Source organism: Phaeoacremonium minimum (genome assembly GCF_000392275.1).
Source record: "Phaeoacremonium minimum UCRPA7 unplaced genomic scaffold PA7_03_scaffold_419, whole genome shotgun sequence".
Lineage (NCBI taxonomy): Eukaryota > Fungi > Ascomycota > Sordariomycetes > Togniniales > Togniniaceae > Phaeoacremonium > Phaeoacremonium minimum.
Window position 1 is genome coordinate 7,953 of NW_006921321.1, and position 22,536 is coordinate 30,488.

A 22,536-nucleotide genomic window follows, 5' to 3' on the forward strand; every position below is an offset into this window, starting at 1 on the left:
CCCTGCTCCCCCAACTCACTATACCAGACATAGATCTAGTTACTTACAGACAGGGAATATGAATTGAATACCGGTTACCGTCTTCCAACCCATAGCGCTGGTCTTAGTGGAGAAGGCTTTGTTGACGCCTGTGGCGACAATGCTGCCTGCACTTAGAAATAGTTGCAGTGAGACGACAACAAAACCACGAAAAGGAGCTGGAACGATTTCCGACTGGTATGTGCTGTGTTCAAACTGTCAATTCACACCAAAGAATATTCGAACGGGCCCGGCTTACGTTACATCGACCTCGACGAGACCGACCGAGATGTAGACAATGATTCGCCCGATCACAAACTGTGCGTAACGTCCGGATCCGGGGCCGCTGTCGGCAGCAGTAATCTCGACTGCGCAAGAGTATATTAGACCAGAGGAACCGGAAGGCCAGGGAAGAACTTCAGACTTGCTTATGATACCAATGAACGAGATGATCGACAGCCCAACAAATACCACGCGGTGACCGAACTTTTCGATGGCTGGTCCGGCACCCAAGCACCCAAGAAACTTGCCAATGAAAGCCAGGGATGATAGAAGCGAAGTATGAAGAGAGTCAAATGCGTATTTCTCGGTGGCGGGATGATATGTGCCGAATTGCCTCAAGAACCCCTATACTGCGTTAAAACTGTCCGACTTGTTCACAAAGAGGAGGCAAAAGAGGTCGTACGGGATTGGCAAGGATTCCGCCGAAACTAGCTGTATCAAATCCAAAAAGCATGTCGCCTACCAGGAGACAAAAACATGAGAATACAAGCATTGGGGTCACCATGGACCAGGCTGATCGCGATGTCGCTGCCATTCTGGTATTATTGTAGATTCAGCGCTTCGAGATCCGGAAGTAACAGCGGATAGTCAACACAATGAGAAGCGCTCCGGTGAGTATAACGGTGTGTGTATTGACTCTTAGCGGTAGATAATCCCAGGAAGGACGCGTGTTTCTTTGGTGCAGGGGCGGATATCGTGAGTCTTATAATGTTTTTAGTCTTGGTCAAGCGCTTCTTCGGACCTGGTGGTGGCAATGACACTCCACGAAAAGAAATTGTGTTCAAAAATGCCATTGCCTGCTTTATGTCTGGGGTCCCCACAAACCGGGGTAACTTGGTCAAAGTGCTGGAGAGCTCCGCGTGAAAAGGAACAATATGCATGTGTGTATTGATTTGAGCATATTCGCTCGGAACGGCAATGGGTCGTGACCCGTGATAGTCTTCAATAGCGTCTAATATTTCCGAGCGAGAGACCCCGCATCCCAGATCAGCTCGGTCGGATCCACAAGACTTGAGCTCATTCCGAGCGAGGCACGTGTGCCCCGATGTCGTGATCGCATTTGATGTGAAGGTGAATTTTGGAGAAGGGCTATGGTCTTGCCGGATATCGGGCGTTGGATTGAACGAACGCTAATGACCCGCTCATTGGTTTTTCGACTTCACTCCATGTTTCAATCTTTGGTCTCATTACACAACATTTGTTCTTCTATTTTACGTTGTCATATCTTTCAATAGAGAATTATCTCCTCAGCGCAACTATTATCTGCCTCCGCACGGAAAGTTGTTCACCTTATTCGGTATTTGAGCAAATCGAATGGGCGTACTCCATTCACACAATGGACGGAAACAGCACTATGGCCGAACGCCGTCCTAACTTCCTTTTCATACTAGCAGATGATCTTGTATATAACTTTGTCTTCCTCAGACGAACATGGAGCTAATTGGCAGCAGGGATTCTCTGACGTAGGGTGTTACGGAGCGGAAATCCAGACACCTAACATTGACCGTTTGGCATCAGAAGGTATTCGCATGCTAAATCATCATGCCGCTGCGGCTTGCTCACCTACACGGGCAATGCTGCTTAGTGGAACCGATGCGCACCTCGGTGGCCTAGGTGTGCTGATAGAATATAAGAACAGCGAGAAAGGGGCCAAGCGGTGGTCCGGTAAGGCGGGATATGAAGGATATTTGAACAACGATGCGGCAACATTACCGGAAATTCTTAGTGACAATGGATACTTCACAGTGATGTCGGGAAAGGTAGGTGTTTGATTGCTTTGATTGACGTACCGCCGAAATAGCTTGAAAAGAAGAATGAAGCTAAGCGGAGTGTAGTGGCATTTAGGTCTTCGGGCTTCCCAGGGTCCTTGGGAGCGCGGGTTTCAGAAAGCATTTGCCATGCTTCCTGGCTGTTGCAATCATTATGGTTGGGAGCCAGTGCAGGAACGTTTTCCAGTGGGCGGTCGGCCTGTCCATGCTGAGAAGGGAAAGAAGGTTGACATGTGAGCTTGTTTCTTCGTGTCTTTGACCTGTCGTCAAAGGCTATAATGGTAACTCTGACCGTTCATTCTTTTTCAGTCCACCTAATAAGACAGAAGATCCTAATGGATTCTATTCAACCGACTTTTACACTAGTCGACTCATCAATTACTTCGAAAATCGATCTGATGACGACAAAGAAAAGCCGTTCTTTGCATTTCTCCCTTACACCGCACCTCATTGGCCTTTGCAATGCTCTAAGGCACAACGTGACAAGTAAGTTCATAGACAAGCCCCTGCCTGCCGACTTCGTGAATTTCAGCAAAATCAGTCTAACCAACTGTATAATTCAAGATATAATGGAATCTACGACGATGGCCCATACGCTCTAAGGGAGCGACGCCTGAAGAAACTGGCAGAAATGGGAATCATTGATAAATCGGTCATTCCCCACAAGGTTGAGACTTCTACACAAGGCGTCGGAGAGTGGGAAGACTTAACACTAGAGGAAAAGAAACTATCAAGCCGTGCAATGGAAGCATATGCTGGAATGGTGGATTCCATAGATGTCAACATCGGCAAAGTTGTTAATTACCTTAAGCAGACAGGGGAGTATGATAACACCTTCATTGTTTTTATGAGCGATAATGGAGCAGAAGGAGCCGCGTAAGTACCCATACTCTGCAATTCCCTTCTATTACACCTCGGGTATATGCTTACTTGAGTAATTTTCTTATTTCACAGAATGGAAGCTGTTCGTAAGTTGCAGACCCCGGCCCCTTTTCGAGCGCTTAGCTAATCTAATGAACTCTCTTAGCTGTCATGGGCGAGAATATCAAGCAAGCAATTCATCAATACTATGACAACTCTTATGACAATATTGGTTCTTGGAACTCTTTTACCTGGTACGTTGTATGAAGAATTAGTCAGACAGTGCTGACACTTCGATTCCAGGCTCGGGCCATTATGGGCTCAAGCATCCACAGCTCCATCCCGCCTATTCAAGTGCTTCCCCTCCCAAGGCGGCATCCTCGTGCCATGCGTTGTCAAACCACCAGTAAATACTTTCCTCTCGTCATTCACTCCCGGATCTTTCAGCCGATCATTTACAACGGTCATGGACTTCGTTCCAACCTTTCTTGACCTTGCTGGCGTGACTTTACCTGGCTCCTCAGAAAAGTCTCAGCCTACATCCTTGGGCAAGAATACCGCCATGCGCAGGATGACTACATTTCGAGGGAAAGATGTCCATGCAATCAGGGGAAAGTCCTGGATGCCGCTATTTGGCAAGGGCAAAATGACAGAAAACGACGAGATGTGGGCAATTCACTCCTCTTCAGAACCAGTGGGATGGGAGCTCTTTGCACGTGGCGCCTTGAGGAAAGGTGACTGGAAGATTGTTCATATATCCAAGGCTCATGGAGGTGCCGGGGAGGGTGATGATGGTTGGGAATTATTCAACGTCGTTGAAGATCCTGGAGAGACTACAGACTTGGCCCAAACGAAGCCTGAGAAGTTGCAGGAGCTGCTATCGTGCTGGGACGAATATGTTGTCGAGTGTGGTATAGTCTGGGGCGAGACGGCGCTAGCTCCTGGCCTTGGGGTTGATGAAGCACCCGCTCTCTGGGAGGATGAACTGGAGTTGCAGAAAGCGTGGATGGGGGCTCGAGGAGGCGAATGCCCAGCACCCTGTTCTTGATTTAACTACCATCACCACTAATTGCCGGCGTAAATGCAGTCTGCTCTTCAAGTTAAGGACTAAGTGTCTTAGAATGGTATATTTGTTTGAAGCTAAAGATAGACTTGTAGATCATACAATATACAAAACGACTGCGTTTAGTCCACCGAATATTTTGTTCCACCTTGTCTCCGAATTTCGTCCATGATTTTCATCACATTAATCGTCTCCGACCAAGGCATGATTGAACTTTGCTTTCGGCCTTCAAGGATGTCCTTCCCCGTATTATCGATCTCGTGGATAAATCCTCTGCTTTGTTCCGGGAATTCAAATTTTTTAATTAGCTCGTGCTTTTTCGCACTACCCGGCGGATTTTTCTTGTAGATTGTGAACGAGTGTGGAATGGAGCCTCCCAGGCCTGCTATCTCAATGTAGCCGTCTCGACCGTCAACTCGAGCAATAACACCTGGACCTCTGTTTATGTTGGTTGTACATGTTGCAATTGCTTGGCGGCCGGTGGAAGGATAGCTGAGCAGGATGCTGCTTGTCACTTCGATATCCTCGTCAAATGATTGCTGGGCGAGAACCTTTGGCATTTCTGAGTGGGACGGAGTTCCAGCATCCAACGTCAAAAGAGACCAAGTCAAGCTATAGACTCCAACGTCCAAAAGGGAGCCTGCTCCCAAATCTGGATCTCGATATCTAGAGCTTTGCGGCAGGCTGCGAATATCGAGATCCAGCCCGAAATCGGCAAACATCCGAAATGGCTCGCCAATGACATTCTCTTCATGAATCGCCGATCTTAGCTGCTGAACTAGGGGTCGATGCCTCAACCACATTGCCTCAGCTACATAGACCCCTTTCTCGCGAGCAGCATCGAACACTTCCTGTGCCTCCTTAGCATTCAGCGTGAAGGCCTTCTCACATAGTACCGCCTTTCCTGCTGCAATTGCTTCGAGACAATGTTTCTTGTGGAATGCGTGAGGGGTACCTATGTAGATGATGTCTACATTAGCATCATCGTAGAGCTGCTGGTAGTTTCCGTAGATAGTTGGTGATGCATCAGGGCAGCATTTTGCGGCAAAAACTCGTCCCTTCTCTACAGATGAAGATCCAATCGACTGTACAATATGATTGACGAGGGGGTTATCTCGCTTCATGACCATCTCCTCGACGAACCATGTTGATATTAGGCCGGTACCTAGGTGGCTCTCGTTAAATGGAGGTAGAAACGCCCGAGCGATTGGAAAGGGGCCCTACCCAAAATACCCCACCTCAAACTTTGCTTACTTGCCATGTAGTTTGTATTGTATGTGATCACGTTCAAGTTGTAAAGTTTGAAAAGTCTAGATATTACGGATCGGTAGTGTGCACATGGGCAGTAGGCAGGAACCGTCAATTCGTATGCCCGTCTTGGCGGTTTGTTCAATCTTATAAAAGCAGGGACGAGCCTCAAGGGGATCACATTTCACGAATTGGAGTCGCGGGGCTAGTAAAACGCACCCCCCGAAGGACAGGGTTGGCTTCAGGACGCTACGGAACAAGGGTTATCCACCCAATATTTGGGCTTTTGATATTATCCGGCTCGTATGAGGGGCTTCACCGTGTTCGTGTTAGGTCCAATAAAACATGAAAATTTGTTTGGTACATGCTTTAGTCTACCTCCGCCATTCCGCGGACGGTGGGGGTTTGTCTCCCAGTCAGAGCAAGCTTCAGCCGAGTTTTCCTGGACACTACTGCACTGGGTATGTCGTTAACAATGATGCTATCATTAGACGGGTTATAGTGTTAGCGATTATGAGTCTCGCAACTTCGGCCACTGTAGTCCTCACCTGACGGCCGCCGCGCGCAGCTACTGATCCACCTGTTGTGGTCGATTACTAATATAGAATAAAAGCTGTAATACTGCAATGTCGAAACGCGCCAATGGTTCTGCATTCGCGTGTCTGTATATTGCGGCCTAAGCGGTCGAGAAATTGAACCTAGGATTTCTTTTGAACTTCTTTCGAGCTGCCTGTGTCATCTCGCACGGCTAGACGACTTCGTCGGTTTAAAAATGGGTGGGAATTTCGAGCCCTATTGATACTTGCGCTGGGGCAAAGCAGACGCACGAGTCCTATTCCGAGCGAGAATGGGGTACTGTTCCGAGCGAGACATCAGGGAACCGAGGAGGGGCAAAGTAGTGCCCTTTCAGGGGTTGTCCAACAAGTCGAAGAATCATTATCGGCTGCTGATCTTGACGCACATCAATGGTGCATCTGGCCGCACCTTGATGGTGTCATTCTCTTCATTTATAGGCTTTGCTACTAGGTGATGAACAATCCCCATGGCAAAATACACCAGCACCTGATGTGAACAAACCGTATTTGCCTTACCTACAAACGCAAAACCATGGTAGACCATAGGATGCGTGGCATGCTGTTGTATAACGATTGAGATCTAGAATAAGTAAGAATGTCTAAAAGGGAATGATCTCGCTCGGGAGAGCCGATTGGTAGACATGATTGTTGTGCCTCGTCTCGGACTGGGGATGCGGTACGAGAACAACGATATAAGTCACTTGAAGTTCATGACAGTATCCCCCACATCACCATACCGCGCTCCCACTTCGAATTCCCCGTGGGGCCCCACGTTTGACTTGATCACTGACACGAAATCACCATGGCCTCTTGCTTTCTCGTTACATTGCTTGCTTGTGCCTCCGTGGCCACGGCATATGTAAAGATAACGAATACTGTTCCACTTACTGTGCCCAACTCCCAGCCGCCATTTGCAAAGCCTCTTAGTTCTAATCTTGTTGGCTCTTCGCTCGAATTTCAATTCTGGCCTGCTTATGCGGGTAATGCCACCGGCCAGCCAAGCAAATATGTAAATCAGCTATTGAGAAACATCGGTGAGAGAATGGGGAAGTCCCCTGCTCTTCGCGCTGGTGGTAATTGTTCGAACGCATTGAACGTGCAGACACTCTGTTCACTTTGGTGTGAACATGTTGTTTATTCGTACTTTAGGCGGAAGTGAGAACAACGCATACGTAGATACATCGTTCCAACTGTGGAACTCTAGCCACTTAGATGAAGTTTACGGGCCCTTTAACAACCGTGCCAACACGACCATAGGCCAAGACTGGTACGTTGTTGCTGGAAACCTGCCAGCCGGCACCGAGTTTACCTTTGGTATCATCGAGAATAGTCAGTCCGAGGTTGAGACTCAGTCTCAGATGTTTACAGAGGCTTTCCAAGGGATCCGGGCCAACCTCACAAAGAATGTGACATTGAAGTTTGTGCAGATCGGCAACCAACCGAATTCTTCCTTCTCTAGTGCAGCCATCTACGTCCAAAAATGGAAGGCTCTAGCCAAGACGATGTTGAAGAACATCAAGATGGGTGGAGCAGATAACACAAACCTCTGGATAAGGTCTGAGATTATGTCATTTGGCACTGCGTGGCGCCTTACGGAAACTCTGGAGGCAGATATTCTTGACGACGAGGATATTTCTGCAGCTGCGTATCATGCAGCGTATGTTATGGGAGAACACTTGTACTCAGGCGCCATGAGAATCGGTGCTATTTCCGGAGGGCCGCCGCCAGGAACGCTAATGAACAAAGCATCTATCCGAGCCAACTTGTCTACAGCTTACAGCGGTATGCCGAACACGAGAGTTATGGAAAGACAAACTACTTGGTAGGTGACAACTCGGCTTATATGTTCAACGGCACAGCTGACCTTCTGTTTCCACAAAGGCCGAAACCGGTAATTATGCCTCGTAAGTGCTTTCTATCTCATTGGTTTGCCATTCCGTTGAGTTGAAGAACTAATCTTGTTAACAGTGAGGGTATATTTGGATTATCCAACACAGGTGAATCAGCCGTGTGGGTGGTAGACTACTTGCTCCATGCGGCATTGATGGGCATCGAGCGTGCTTATCTTCACAGCACACCAAACCGCATGTTCTCAGCCTTTCATCCAGGCTGGGGTTTCACCAATAGGACCGGCATCGCATATTAAGCGAATGTACAACGGAATTTCAGTAGTGGACGAGTTTATTGGCACCAGTGGAATGGCCAAAATCGCAGAAATCGAGAACGAGAACAGTGGTTTGGCGGTGTACGGAGTGTGGGAGAACGGCAAATCAGCTAGAATGGCATAAATCAACTCCAACGTAGTTAATGAAGGCACTACAGCTAGAGCAGCCCTCAATGTAACACCCATCAGCGGTATAATGGCGACCCACGCAACCGTCAAGAGTCTGAACATTCCGTACACCATGACAACGGAAGGCATGTAAGTCTACGAACTACCTTGACCTTATTTGTCTGCTTGGGGTTGCATGCTAACCATGATGGCCGTTAAGTTCCTGGGCTGGCCAATCATTTGAGACTTCCAGTGGTTTACCTTTGGGAAAGATAAGTGAAGAAGTGGTAAACGTGACTTTAATCGCTGTTGCAGCTTCCGAAGTCGTTCTGCTGGACTTCAACGGGGCATCCTGTCAACGCAAGTAGCGAGGGGGAAGGACTACCTACAAGGCCTGACTTCTCGGTATTTCACTCTTTATTCACATCATTTCAGACAAGGTCGAGAATAAAACAAGTATCTGCCAAAGTATTAGATTTGTAGCAGATAATTAAAGTATAGAACTTGAGTAGGCTTCGTCAAGGCATCTAAGAAAAGAAGGGTTTCCCGACTTGACAGGAGCCATTTGGCAGCGATGTTATAGCGTTCTATAGTAGCCTAATGCACTTGATCGGGTCAATTTCGGATGAGTTGAACACTAACAGACGCTGCTCTGTGGCTGGGTAGCTCGACATTTTTAGTGCGGATCTACGCAACCGACCTTAAAAGATTCTAAACTTTTCTTTCATTTTCAACATATTCTCCTCTGTTACGACGTCGGCTTATTTGCTCATATGACGCATGAATCCCAAGATACAGCCAGTGATTGAAACAGAGCAATTAAATGAGTGCCTATTCAGAGCTCGAGACCGAGCGCTCACCGCCGAATGACAAGTCGCAGAATGGCCGGACGACGATTCATCGGACAAGAACCGGATGCCGCACTTGTCGCAATAGGAGGGTGAGCTCCAGCGAAGCCTTTATATTCCTTGATATATGGAATGAAAACCACAAAGACAGTCTGGGTGTTTAATCAATTGCCAAATAGGTCAAATGCGACGAGGACAAGCCCGTATGTGCACAATGCCGTAGAGGAGAGCGGAACTGCATATGGCCAAGGCTAGATGAGCCAAGAGCTCCGAGGCTCTCGAGAAGACCCAACGCAACAGCTTGCGTTGCATGCCGAGAGAAAAAGGCAAGCGCGTTTCCCCATTGATCTTCTCGTTTGCTTTTTAAACTATCAATTCTTGTCTTTCATATATTATTGGACCTAACACTTTCCATGTCCTCTAGCTCAAATGTGTGGGAAATGTGCAAGCTGTCTGTGACAGGTGCAGAAGTATGGACATTGAATGCGTGCGGCCTGCGCATCGAGTTGCAGCAGCACCAGGGATATACCCAGCAAGGCCTACGACGGTAGAGGCTACTCAACTGCACCCAGATATTGCGCCGTTCATAATGCCCGCCCCAATCCTGCACATAGCCGAGTCTGAAACCGAGCAAGACTCATCACATTTCAGCCCGGAGCACAGCGAGGAGACAAGGCCTGAGTCTATGCTACCGGCTCATAGCACAAAACCTTTAGAACGAGTCAGCTTAGGACAACTCCCGACCGGCAAAGAACTGGAGGAGTTAGTGCGCCTATACTTCTCGTCCGTACATCGTGAGTGCTAAGGCCCTTGGGTCATCCCTTCAAGAGCAAGTAGAGCAATATCAAGCTAAGATAAGCTCACTGTTGATAGACTTTGGCTACTACGCCTTCATTCACCAATTCCACTTCAATCGTCTTCTAGCAAAGGGCAAGGCCCCTCGCGAATTGACACTCATGATGATAGCAAGTGCTTTGCGGCAAGTCGTATTCTGGCGTTTCTCTTCATTCACATACATTTACTAACGATGGCATATAGCTTTGCTGCCGAGGCCACATTGGACAACCTGGCTCGAGCAGACGCCTGGGCTGACATGGCCATTGAGACTGTCCTTCCGCGGATATATCAAGGTTTCGGGGCAATACAGCTGTTGGTTCGTACATGCACTGTGCCGTATCACCTACCTGTGCTTGAGAAACTGATGCATTCCTCAGACACTTCTTCTAGCACAACATTACGACTTGAATCGCGGGAACTTCACATCTGCCTGGTTATTAGGTGCCAATTGCACCAGGTAAGAAACATTTACTGTCGTGGTCTTTATTCCTGCTCTGGAATGTGCTGACGATCACCCTAGGATGATGCAAATGATGTCTTTACAAACATTTGACAGAACATACCCTGCAGACCCTGCACACAATTTACAACTCTCGCCCCTCCTGTCGTATGAGGCTCTACGTCGTGTTGCCTGGTCGACATTCTATGCTGACACTATTGTCGATGGCGGACGTTACGGCTTCCATATTGTCGATGAGAAATCTTATCGTCTCCAACTGCCATGTGACGAAGCGAGCTTTCTGAGCAACGAAACAGTTATCACCGAGCCGCTGATTGACGATTCCAGTGCTGGTGCGAGCATGAATGCCGAAAATAACCCGCGATCAGCTCTAGATATGTCCGCATACCTCCTTCGAGCGGCGGCAGCCCGCCGCCGCGCGCTTCATTTTGCTTTTCGCGCCTCGCACAGAGAACAGACAGCGGAACAGCTTTCAATCGAACTTGGAGCTCTTGAGGCCGATATGGAACAAGTAATCAACGCTTTACCACGCCGATTCTACTTTAACTCCGACAACATGTTTCTCCATCGCGATCGCCTTATCACTTTTCTCCTCCTGCACATTCTGCGCCACAATCTCTTCATTGTAGTTGGCCGAGCTGCCTTGCAAGTCTACCAACGGAACGCTGCCAAAGCAGACCTGATACCACAAATTCGCAGAAACCGAATCTCACATGCCTTGCCAATTGCTGGACTTGTAGCGGAGGGACTTAAAGCAGGCATCAGCTTTGATCCTCAAATTGGCGTGCATGCTTACGTCGCGCTCGAGAGTTAGAAGCCCATTTCAATCAAGACTACCACATTCATCTGAGAATTATGCTAACTCTGAAAGTTCTGCTTTTTGAGCCTCGTCGCCTGGCAGAGACAGACTCGTTGTTTGACCCCAGAGCGCCAGAGCTGATAAATATGATACCTCACCTGCTTGCTGTGATCCGGGAGATCGCTGATCGTTCTGAATTCGTCAAGCAACTTGTAAGTGCGTGTATTGGAAGTTCGTTCATAGCTGACGATATACATAGCATATCGAAGCCGTACACCGGCTCCTACGATGCGATTGTACAGACCTTCTCAATCAAGCTGACTTTGACGCATTCCGAAGGTTTGTGGACTTTTTGTTTGAGATATCTTCATTCATCTCGCAGTGGACTGATTAACTGGTGTTTGCAGCGAATATCGTTTAGTAGGACAAGATGCTGCAGAGTACGACTTTCGGGATTTTCGATGGGCTAAGCTGGAGCGTATACGTCGAGGCGCGAGGTCATCTGCCAATATGGCACGCGATGAAGCCTTGCTGGAATACAGAGTTGGTGGAGAGACAGCTGCGCCTTCGGTAGCTCCATCACCAAGGCTTGACGCGATCGATGTGAATAAGACTCTTAGATTACAACCCGACATACTTCAACACTCCATGACCCCCATCTCGCCAACCAGGGGACTACAAATCCCAGAGACGACAGACGGTATGGGGGAACTCGGCTTGGAAATGGGACAATCAGCTTCTCAACCTTGGTGGGGACTCGCTGAGCCAACTGATCCAAACCAAGACCTTTCGCTGAATTGGTCGTGGCTTGTGGATGAGTCAGGGCACCCGGGATACCAGACAGGAGATCCAACCACGTTCTGGAATCAACTGCAGCAGATATAATTCATTGCGCCTGTATTGCTGGTCTGGTCCTTGTTTCGGCCGGCTGGGGAGCAGCCAAAACAGCTCCAGACAACTTGTGGCCAACATCGAAGACTCCCAAACAACTCCAGAGCCAACAGGCCTCGGGGCAACCCGTGGCTCGACAGCTATAAAGTGTGCCTCCTTGGAGCAACATCTACACAGTAACAGCATCGGACTCAAACAATCAATCTCGCCTTTCATTGCATCAGCAACAATCAAGCGTTCAGAGCCGGCCCACCCAACAACACCACCCCAAGTTTTTCGATAGCGCAAGTGCAGCGTTGCTTTCTGCGTTAGTCGTTCGTATTCATCATCGGCAAACGTGTACAAGTCATTCGACTATCCAACATCGTAAGGAGGCAGGCAGTCATCCCCGGTTTCTGAGCCCGGTCTAATTTGTGATATCCTGTTAGTCAAGAAATGTGTACGTCCAAGTATATTAAATACACATGCGGCTGCAAGAAGGAGATGGAGTTCATCCAGTGCCCGGAGCGCCAGGGAACCAACGTCAAATGCAATCCAGTTAGAAAAGAATGGGGCAAGGATTCGACCAACTACTGTTCAAGGCACTTAGTCAAGCCAGACGCGCCAGTGAAATACACGGACCAAAATGGAGACATTTTGGAAGAGTAAAGCACGGCTTGTGAACTGTGGAGCTGCATTGAGATGGTGACTTGTACGTTGGGAAGTCTGGGAATTTGTCCGCTTTCTGGGTGCTTTCTATTTGGACACTTTGTAGGCAGCCTGGCCGCAATACATTGGCGAACATTTCCAACATCCTTGTCATTCTCTATTGTTGAAGTAGCCTCCTCTCCGAGCAGCCTCCGGTAGCTCGGTTGGCTGGTTGTTACCTTCGCCACTCGATCTCCACAGGAGCTGTGCCTGTTCACACCATCGAAAATGTTCCAAAAAGCCATCTTGTGCATATACCTTGTCGCGAGCCTCAAATGCCCATCTCTCGCCCCTAGAGCCGATAATGTCCTTTTCGAGAGCGAGTTGACACCCAGCACACGAGATTCCATATTCGACTCTACCGGTTCGGCTATCATAATAAGGAAGTGCACACGACCCCATAAAGTTGAATTTCTGATTTCGTCCCGAACTTGGCTGTACCTGCGCTAGTGTATGCGGTTGCTGTCCGGAAACCAATATGGCCTGATGAACAGAAACGACTGTAATACGAGATTTGTTTACAGATTCCTTCATCGAATATATTCCAGGCAAAGTCTTGAATGACTTTAGTTGGTTTAATTCAGTCTTGCTTAAGTGGAATTGCTTCCGGACAGTGGCAAGAGTTTGCACTTGAGTTTCCAAAGCCTCTTGAAGACATATAAAACAGCATCGATTCCAGGTTAGGAGGGATATAAATCCGCCAAATTCGCTGCAAAAGGTACAAGCCTTGGTACATAGTATATAGTAAAAGTCGGATAGAGAAACGCTGATGGCAAGTCGTGTTCGTAACAAGGCACAGAGAAGGTTTAGTCCATGTAAGGCCACCATCTGATATTGCTTGAGAGAGTCTACCGTCTGTCTCGATCTAAGATTTGTTTGTCGAAAGTTGAACAGAGAATATATGTCCAGACGTAATAATATGTCATGTAAGAGCTCGAGGGGTAGCCGATCGAGAAAGCCGAGTCCCATATTAGAAGCCCGCCGGAAAGGTGTTGCTATCGACGAACGAATAGAGACGTGTTCGCGAGGCGAGAACCATATTACGGAGCGACAGTAGTCTTTGCGATGGTAGGCGGTAGCTCGAACAATGGCATCGGTCTGTTCCTCGCGGAAACGGTATTCAGTGACGGAGCGATATCCGCGAGGCATAAGAGCAGCCATTCTCGACGTTGATAGGTAGGTACGCTTGAGTGAAAGAGGCGTGGATCTCAGTAGGCGTCGTTGGTGACGATCTCGATGATGGGGATGCCTCGGGCCCAGCGCCAGCGGCACAAATTTCTTGCGTGCAGACGCGAGTGTTGTGCGGCAATTCGTGACATTGAAAGGGTGAGATCGACAGCGAAAGCGGAGGGGCAGAAACGAGTAACAGTTATGTGAAGTCAAGAGTACAAGAAGGGACGTCGGGGTCGGGGTCAGCAGGGCTCTATTGATGCTGCAGCGCGACACAACGCGTTGGGGCGCGGCGGGCGACCGTTGGTCAAAAGTGGCGCGAGTGTGGGGCCTGAGCGCGAGGGGTTATACTATAAAGAACGTACGTCGGCCTCGACACGAGAATGGGCATGATCCAGATATGGAGCTGCAGGAAGTTAACACGGCCGTCCAATTTTCAACCACAATGACCTGACTGGATGAATGAAGACAAAAAGAGGTTGAAAAAAAGGCGAGCAGAAGGTGTGAACGTGGTGGTAGTTGGTGTCTGCTGACTAACGTTACTGGGTGTCAAGTGTGAATTACACTGCCAGACTGCGTTGGACCCCGTGATCCCTTGTATGGAAGGCGATAAGGCGAACTGTGCCAACCTCTTTGTTTTCTCAGGTTTTTACTAGAGTCACAGCATCATTTGATCGAAAATAATTCAACAAACCCTCTTATCATCAATACTATAGCTAGCAGCATCTACAATACCTACAGTACCTACAGGATCTATAGTATCTATAATACTTATAATATCTATAATACTTATCTATCTATATATATACTATATTGACTTCTGTCAGGGGTCAGGGAGCTTATCACTAGGTTTAGCGGGGCTCTCTTTGTCACACCAGATTATCAAGGGCCATGGACTGGCATAGCGCTTCGGTAACATGGCACCCAACTGGAAGATCCTGTCATCTTTAACGTCGTGTCCAAGTATGACCTGCGAAGAGGCAAACAGAAAGGTGCTCAACGGCATCACCGGTCCACTTGAGTGGATAGTCCTATCACACAGCCGGTTAGCTAACAGCTTTGGAACAGCAACGGAACGCAAGCTGATCAGTACGATGGCCGTGGCTTGTGGATGACTCAGGGCACCCCGGATACCAGACAGGAGATCCAACCACGGTCTAGAATCAACTGCAGCAGATATAATTCTTTGCAGAAAACCCATGACGAGTCAGTCCCGTGTATCCTATGCTGCGTCATCGGGGCTCTGCTGCACCCTCCAGGGCATCTGTAGATCGAACGTGTTGGACAGCCTGATTGATAAGAATGAACTGATCAACTTGTGCGGGATATTTCTGAGTCTACGGACATCTTAGAAAAATATTCTTGTATCGACGGTGCCCATCCCTTTGCGATTATGTTACAGTGATACGCCAACATCGTCGTCGCATTACGTTAACGAAGTAAAGCTCGTGGACCTCAATTCTCAGTTTAACCCACTAGTGATGCAGCATAGCATCCGCTGAGGCTACCTGTTTCCGTTGCATTCTATTCTGATGCCGTGATAGCTCAACAAAGAGGCGAATATGCGATGTGGGTGAAGAATCGCTACCTTGAGCCAAACACAACGCACCTCGACCCCTGATTATTAATCAGTTTTGTGCAAAATGATCAGTCAACACACCTGCCACCAGGGGTTCCTTGATGCCCGTGGACGTCGATGCGCATCCAATTTGATATCCGGGGAATGTTTTTTTAATGATCATAGACACCTCGGCGATGAAACCAAAGCAAACTGTTTTCCATAGCTTCTAGCGTATGTAATTAGCAACAGCAATGCATTGCCGATCAAAATGCGCCGTTAGATCTAGTGCTAATGGATTCAAAACATCACCACTGGAAATATGGATCAGTAATTCGTCGGAGAGAAGACGTGCTGCTCAGTAACGGCATAGAACATAATCATTATTTAAGACGACACGACGACACATTCAAACAACGACTTACTAAAATACCAACGCATTCAAACTCTATATAATTGACTGCAACATTTGAAAAGAACATACAATATTTCGTCACAACTTACATTCGCAACCCATGAAGACAATTCTGATTATCGGAGCCACTGGCGCTCAAGGTGGTGCTATCGTTAAATATCTTTCTTCTACCGGCAATTATCACATAGTCGCCTTGACACGTAGCACTACATCGTCTCAAGCATTCGCACTAGCTGCATTGCCGAATGTCGACCTTCTACTTAGCCAGGTGCAAACTGGCTATGATACAGAAGTATTCCTTACTGCCGCGAAGTCGGCAGACTTTGTGCTCGTGAACACTGACGGGTTTGCAATTGGCGAGCTAGCAGAGACGTACTGGGGAATCAGGCTCTTTGAGCTAGCAGCGCTGGCTGGTGTCAAGCACTTCATATACAGTGGCCTTGACTCCAATGGAAAGAAGTCTGGATATGACCCTAAGCTATATGTCGGTCATTACGAAGGCAAAGCGAGAGTTCAAGGTAAGTCGAAGCGTAGTCCGAGTCAGGCGACGATTGACTGATTGACTTCAAAAGAATGGATCCATTCCCAGAAGGATTCTCAGATGACATGGACAATCATCCGATCTGGCCCGTACATGGAGCTCCTATCCGCCATTATGGCACCTTCAGAAGCCAGCGATGGGACCATGATATTCCAGCTACCGCTTGATGATGGAGCGATTCCATTTATTCACCTCGGTGATTTCGGTAGATACGTGGACTGGGCCCTCTCTAATCCAGACCAGTCTGGTAAACTCGATTTCGGTATTGCGACGGCACATATTTCAGGTGAAGAAATTGCCAAGGCCTTTTCTCAACATAGTGGCAAGACAGCAAAGTATGTCAGCATTCCTAACGAGGCATGGAATGCAGTGGCATGGAAGTCTCTGCCCAAGGGGAGAGATACGAAGATCGGATTTCAAACTTATAAAGACGACAACCTTGTGGGTATGAGCTACGGCGATAACTTCGCAAATTGGTGGAATCTTTACAAGGCGACTGCGAAAAACCAAGGGTTAATCCAGAGAGATTACGCATTTCTTGACAAGATTTTGCCAGACCGCGTGAAGAGCCTGGGAGAGTGGATGGAAAAGGTGGGGTACCAGGGAGTGAAGGAGGATGTCCTCAATTTGCAGGCAACTACCGAGTAGAGTCAGGAAACAAGGTGTTTCTATGTGTTTTAGCGGACACATGTATTAATGTCACCTAGTCGGTCTTTAAATAACTTCGAGATTCTAGTATGGACAGTAATGAATTATTGCGCTTGATGGAAGGACTGTCTGTTTGACAAGAAGAACATGTTCTTGCTCCTATTTTCGGACAACGTGTTCAATCGTCCTAAGTTTGTTGCCTCGAACCTTTTTCTTCTTTTCTCTAATTTGACAACAACGGAAGCAGAGCGGTAGTGAGGATCCTACTCGCTGTGGAACCCATTACTACACTCAGGAAACAACAGAGGAAATGCTTATGGAACGCCTAAAACCCATGAACTTGAAGCCTGCACCGGGATATGGACAGACAGTGAAAATCAGAAACACCATACCTTCACTTAAACGTCGTTTCCGTGAACATCCGTTGATGCTATAACAGGTTATATCGAAATTTCAGGAGTCCAAGCTTCTCTGAAAGGAGTTATCTGGGTCACTCTTCAATCTCGACCCAAGGAATCCCCCCACAAAGTGCCATGCCCTACCTATTTAGAGTGTCAAAATTCACCGTCGAAAGTAATTCCCTCACCTGCCTCACTTGGCATAGCCAGTTTTCTGTTATAGAGAAGGTCGAGAGAGATAGATCATGGATCTCGTACTCGTTAGTTTGATCATCCTATCTAGCTTGGGGCCAGTATCGGGCATTAACCCCCATATAAATGTACAAAGTATATGCTAATGCAGACTTGACTTTTTCTTTGACTGGCCTGCAGGATGGAGAAGCGTCTATGCGTCATTCAAGATGTGATAAGAATGTCGAGAATACTTGTCTGGATGATCGGTGGATCGTACATGAGCCTCGTGATATCGTCTGGGATGAGCTGGTTGAGAGTGCGCATCTAAGCACGCGAGGTTGGACACTCCAAGAATACTTACTATCCCTTCGGATTATTCACCTAGGTGGTAAGCAAATGGCCTCGGAATGCCGAACTGCCGAATCAATGGAGCCATATTCAGTCTTCTCCACGTCCTCAAGCGGCAGCGGAATTACCCGACTTTGGGAGACGGTCAGCGCTTAAAATAAACTAGATTACCGGAGCCATCCCATTGAAGAGTATGCTCGAAGAGACTTAGACAATCTACAAGATATACTTCGAGCTATTGATGGTATAGCATCTACTATGAGAGGTGGAGATTCTGCCGAGTACTTGAGTGGGGTGTGGAGGCAGACGCTGGTGAATTACCCTGGAGAGAGTTTCGCGCCAATTTGGGCTTCTTCACATGGACCGGTCCAATTTCCTCCAACTACTCACAATTTTGGGCGAGAGCCTAGTCTAAGCATAGGTGGAGCGACAGGAACAGGGTATATTCCGCTCATAGAGCTTATAGTAGCACTTCCGGAAAATCGTTCGGCTACACTCGAAAGTCGTCTCGATGAGCCGAGTCTTTTTAGTGCTATCGTGCTTGAGGGATGGGCTTGTGCCTTGGGGTTCTCTAAAGTCAACCGGAAGGCACTTTAAAAAACGTGTCCTTATGCTCTGAACTTGTTGACGGGCAAGCATTCGTAGTAACAGGGCTTTTGGATACATACATTCCACATTCAGCCTTGTGGGCAATTGGTCGCAACGAGAAAGCGATAATTTGTATCTACTATAAGATCTCATGCCGACGTCTTTGGTATCGTTTTATTCACTATTGCAGACGATCCCAGGTACACATTCGCATAGGATCTCTCAAACTCGAGGGGCGCGCCAATAAGATACTACTGAAACTAAGCGCCTCTCAGATTAACCCGGGCCGATTTTTTCAGCTCTATCCAGGTTGTCAGCTTCATGCACTGTAACCCAAACATCTGACAGTTTTGAGGGATAATGGAGGACGCCGCCTCAGGTAAAACATCAAATGACGATTCAAGTATGCCTACTCCGCCCACGGACTTTCGAGAAACAATCTTTGATACTTGGAGACGATAGTGATGTCGGCTTCCTTTTACAGTTGATTCAGTCCAACTGCCTATGACTATAGATTTATATGTTTTGCACAAATTCTTTCAGATAGAGCTTTATGCGAAAACGTCAGAAGACATGATGTCCCAGAACCGGCTTCCGCCAAGGCTTTTGTTCAAACTTTTCTCAGTCCGAGAAAACCAATTGGGACACTCTTACATGCGACGCCTTTAAACAAGTCAGCACTAATTCCCACGCAGGAGCAACATGCCAGTTTCTATACCCAATAACGGTCGAAACGGAACCCGAAGCGGGGCCTTTTCTAAGAATCTTTCAACAGCTCGAGCGTGATCAGATGGCCCGCAAATTTATAATGAGAGCCTTTTCCCTTACAGTCTTCGGAGATTCCTCGTTTGCGATGCCCCTACCAAAGCCATATCACCCTTTACGATTATTCCTCTTTGGTATTCGAACTTCGCCGGTTGAGCTGCCAGTAGCAGATCTCCGTAGACTCAAGCCTCTAGATTTGCAGTGTAACATGTCGACGAAGGGTAAGTCCCTCAATTGTTTCAAAGACAAGGCTAAAGTTCTTTTCACCAGCCCCCGACGCTTGGTCCAAGCTCGCTCCGACATGGAGAAGCCAGGCTGTGAGCGTTTTACAGCAAAGTGGTATTGACTCAGCACGACAATTGATCTCTGAGGTGAACAAAATTGCACCTTTTGCGAAGGCCGAAGCCATACACGACATCGGCTGCGGCAATGGTACAGTGATTAGCGAACTCCTCAAAGAATATGGCTCCGACCTTCCCGACTCAACCCAAATTGTCGCCTCCGATAAATCCACAAGTATGATTGCTGAAGCCGAAGAACAACAGAAGCATTTTGTTCAAGAAGGCAACAAAGTGTGGTCTAAACTGACCATAAAAATACTTGACGCAGCTGATATGCACGAAGTTGAGGATGAGACTTTCACGCATATCCTTGGTGGCAACATGATGTATGCTGTCTCCGATTATGAAAAGGTCGTCTCAGAAGTTAAGAGGACGTTGACATCGGGTGGTGTTTTTGCCTACAGCGTGAACGCTGACGCACCTTGGATTAAGCTCATGGGCCTAGTTGCCCAGGTTCGCCCAGACAAGGTTACGCCATACCCCCCCGCCATCTGGCACACTGAAGAATCATGTGTGAGTATTCTTGAGAAAGCGGGATTTACAGAGGTAGTTGGCAAAACGATTCCCATTTATATGCAATACGATAGTCCTGAAGATATCGTCGAATATTTAACAGAGGCATTACCATGGTAAGCAATCCATTCATATTCTGATCGCTTCCTGTGATCAAGGAAATTGATTGTCATCAATTCCGCCAAATGAGCTGGCTCGCGAATTCGGGGAAATATTTTGTTCCCCTATTCTCTTGTTCGGAGCTTTAGAACAGGATGCTAACCATTATGATGCAGGATGGGGAGAATTCGAGATGGAATGACAGACGAGGAGATCAAGAGGAGCAAGGAGATTATGGCTGATCACCTTAGAAAGGAGGGTGCCACCAACTCCATGGAAGGAAAAGCTGTTTTTGCCATTGGAAAGAAGTGATAAACAATGTGTAGCTAATCGTGGGTAACAATTAAAACCTTGACGCAACGCGGTTTTATTGAGAACGTCAAGTGCACTTCAGTTGGTACCTGGAGAATGTACTGCGAGGCATGTCACGTTTTGGGCTACTTTTGTTTGGCCATTTGACTGTTAAGAGTTGACCTCTATCACTCGCGCAGATGAGCTTACGGCCTAATTCAGTCGTTTGACCTCGCAGCTTGAACGAACTCACTGCGTGTACACGACAAGAACTTCTTGGACTCCATGCATCAACCACAGCGCGGAGGACAACTCGTCTTGAATATAACAATAGGGACTAGCTCGGTCGCCACAATATCCTGAGATTTGTTTGTGACATAGACGTGTACAGATGATGTAAAGATTAGAGAGCGAGTTCTGAATTACCGCGCTATACAATCCTACTGTGGCGACAGCGCCTTGTCTAAGACACAGCTTCCCAATTGATTGTGCAAGAAGTCAATCCATGGGCATGCCTTCAGCCCTATCCGTAGCTCACTCCAACTGCGCACTTCACACAGTTCAACATTGACTCGGACCCAAGGTATTAGCCAGGTATCATCCTCCGAGGTAAAAGTTGATATGGAGCCAATGATGAGGAGCCATAAGAGAATCTGCGGTGGCATTGTGCTCGGCATCTTGAAGTTGAAAAGGCAGCTCCGATAGATGTGTGGAAGCTGCGTATGGCGAGGCTTCACGTCCTGCCAATTGAGAAATATGTGAGACGAGAAGACAAGGAGACCGAGCCGAAGAGCTTCATTGATAGATGTGGGATTGAAGCTTCGCATATGGAGTAGACGATACATGACTGACGCTATGGAGTTGAGTAGCGCTTCTTTGGGAAGCTGATGTTTGTGCTCAGCAACATGATTCATCGTTGAGCAAAATCGCCTGGTATATGTCCATGCCTCTATGAGGTTTACATCAAGGTCCAGCTCGATTTGAAACCTTTCAATCTCGGCTGCTGGACGTTGTGGTTCGTATCCTGCCAAAATATCCAAGTCATAAGGCATTAAGGGCTCTGATGATGGGTCATTAAAAAATAAAGGCACGGTGCCATTGGCGAGTGCTATCCCTAAGTCGCATCTGAGAAGCAGTCAGAATCATGATTAAAAGTTAGCCGATGAAATGAAGGAATCAAGCTTTCTTACTTGAGCAGTTCTATGATCATTTTGGTGTTATAGCTGAAAGTGGCCAAGCCACCCCTTAAGTCAACAATCTTTCGCAGTCCCAACAAGTGATGTTTTGCGGTATCGTAGTCAAGCATAAAATGGGCATGCAAAGCCAAGTATAAGACAATGAGTACCGTTGAATCTGAAACAATACCCTGGTTATCTACGATTGATAATCTTTCTTGGAGTAAACACAGCGCTGCGGAATGGTGAAATATTGCTCCCCTGGCTGCCACATGACTCTCCTTAGAGGTTACGCAAAAACTGTAAGCCTGGGATGCGAAGACTGCCGCGTGCATATAGGCAGCATCAGAAGTTAAGAGCTCGATCCAAGACGTGTCGACTTTGGACTGTCTGTGGAAAACAATGTACCTCTCTAGGGGGTACATAACTCTCTTTGCAATGAAGGTGACTAATTCTCGTGAGCAAGGGGTGATCAAATTGCGGAGTTAAGGCTTGGCAGTGAAGCAATCGCTTACATCGCAGCAGGTCGTGTAGCAAAGGAGGTTCCACAGCAACAGCGAAATGGGTGAAAGATAGGTCTGAACCTACTCTATTGGGGATCAAAGAGTAGCGCAGTTTGATTGATAAGCCTGGAGTGCCATCATCATAGCCCCAGTTGGAGCTGCCAGAAGTACTAGGCTTCTCCGTTTTGACGGGCTTGACCTTTCGGCTTTTACCTCGGTTCTTCCCTAACATTACATGCTTTCTTATGAGCTTGCGCTTCGCTGGTTCGGTTTTGCCAAGACTGTCCGTGAATATGAACGGCATTTCGGCTACTCGGCATTTATCAGTCGACATATCCCATGTTAGAGTGCTCGGGTTGCTCTGTGGTGTACTCACTGGACGATTTGTTGCTTCTGTGA

General features: G+C 47.6%; 3 protein-coding genes across 3 annotated transcripts; all 3 read left to right on the forward strand.

Annotated features, from left to right (window-relative positions):
- Positions 1–6,943: 6,943 nt before the first annotated feature.
- Positions 6,944–8,104, forward strand: UCRPA7_5586 (putative glycoside hydrolase family 79 protein; the record flags this gene model as incomplete). The annotated part of the gene is made up of 4 exons (XM_007918131.1): positions 6,944–7,638; positions 7,698–7,720; positions 7,785–7,789; positions 7,913–8,104. 4 exons carry the CDS (start codon positions 6,944–6,946, stop codon positions 8,102–8,104), a joined length of 915 nt encoding a protein of 304 aa, XP_007916322.1.
- A 7,749-nt stretch (positions 8,105–15,853) lies between these two features.
- UCRPA7_5587 (putative family protein) lies at positions 15,854–16,942 on the forward strand (the record flags this gene model as incomplete). Its single annotated transcript, XM_007918132.1, has 2 exons — positions 15,854–16,271; positions 16,326–16,942. The coding sequence occupies 2 exons, from the start codon at positions 15,854–15,856 to the stop codon at positions 16,940–16,942; spliced, it is 1,035 nt and encodes a 344-aa protein (XP_007916323.1).
- A 2,481-nt stretch (positions 16,943–19,423) lies between these two features.
- UCRPA7_5588 (putative methyltransferase protein) lies at positions 19,424–20,480 on the forward strand (the record flags this gene model as incomplete). The annotated part of the gene is made up of 3 exons (XM_007918133.1): positions 19,424–19,436; positions 19,486–20,185; positions 20,345–20,480. 3 exons carry the CDS (start codon positions 19,424–19,426, stop codon positions 20,478–20,480), a joined length of 849 nt encoding a protein of 282 aa, XP_007916324.1.
- Between the last annotated feature and the right edge of the window lie 2,056 nt (positions 20,481–22,536).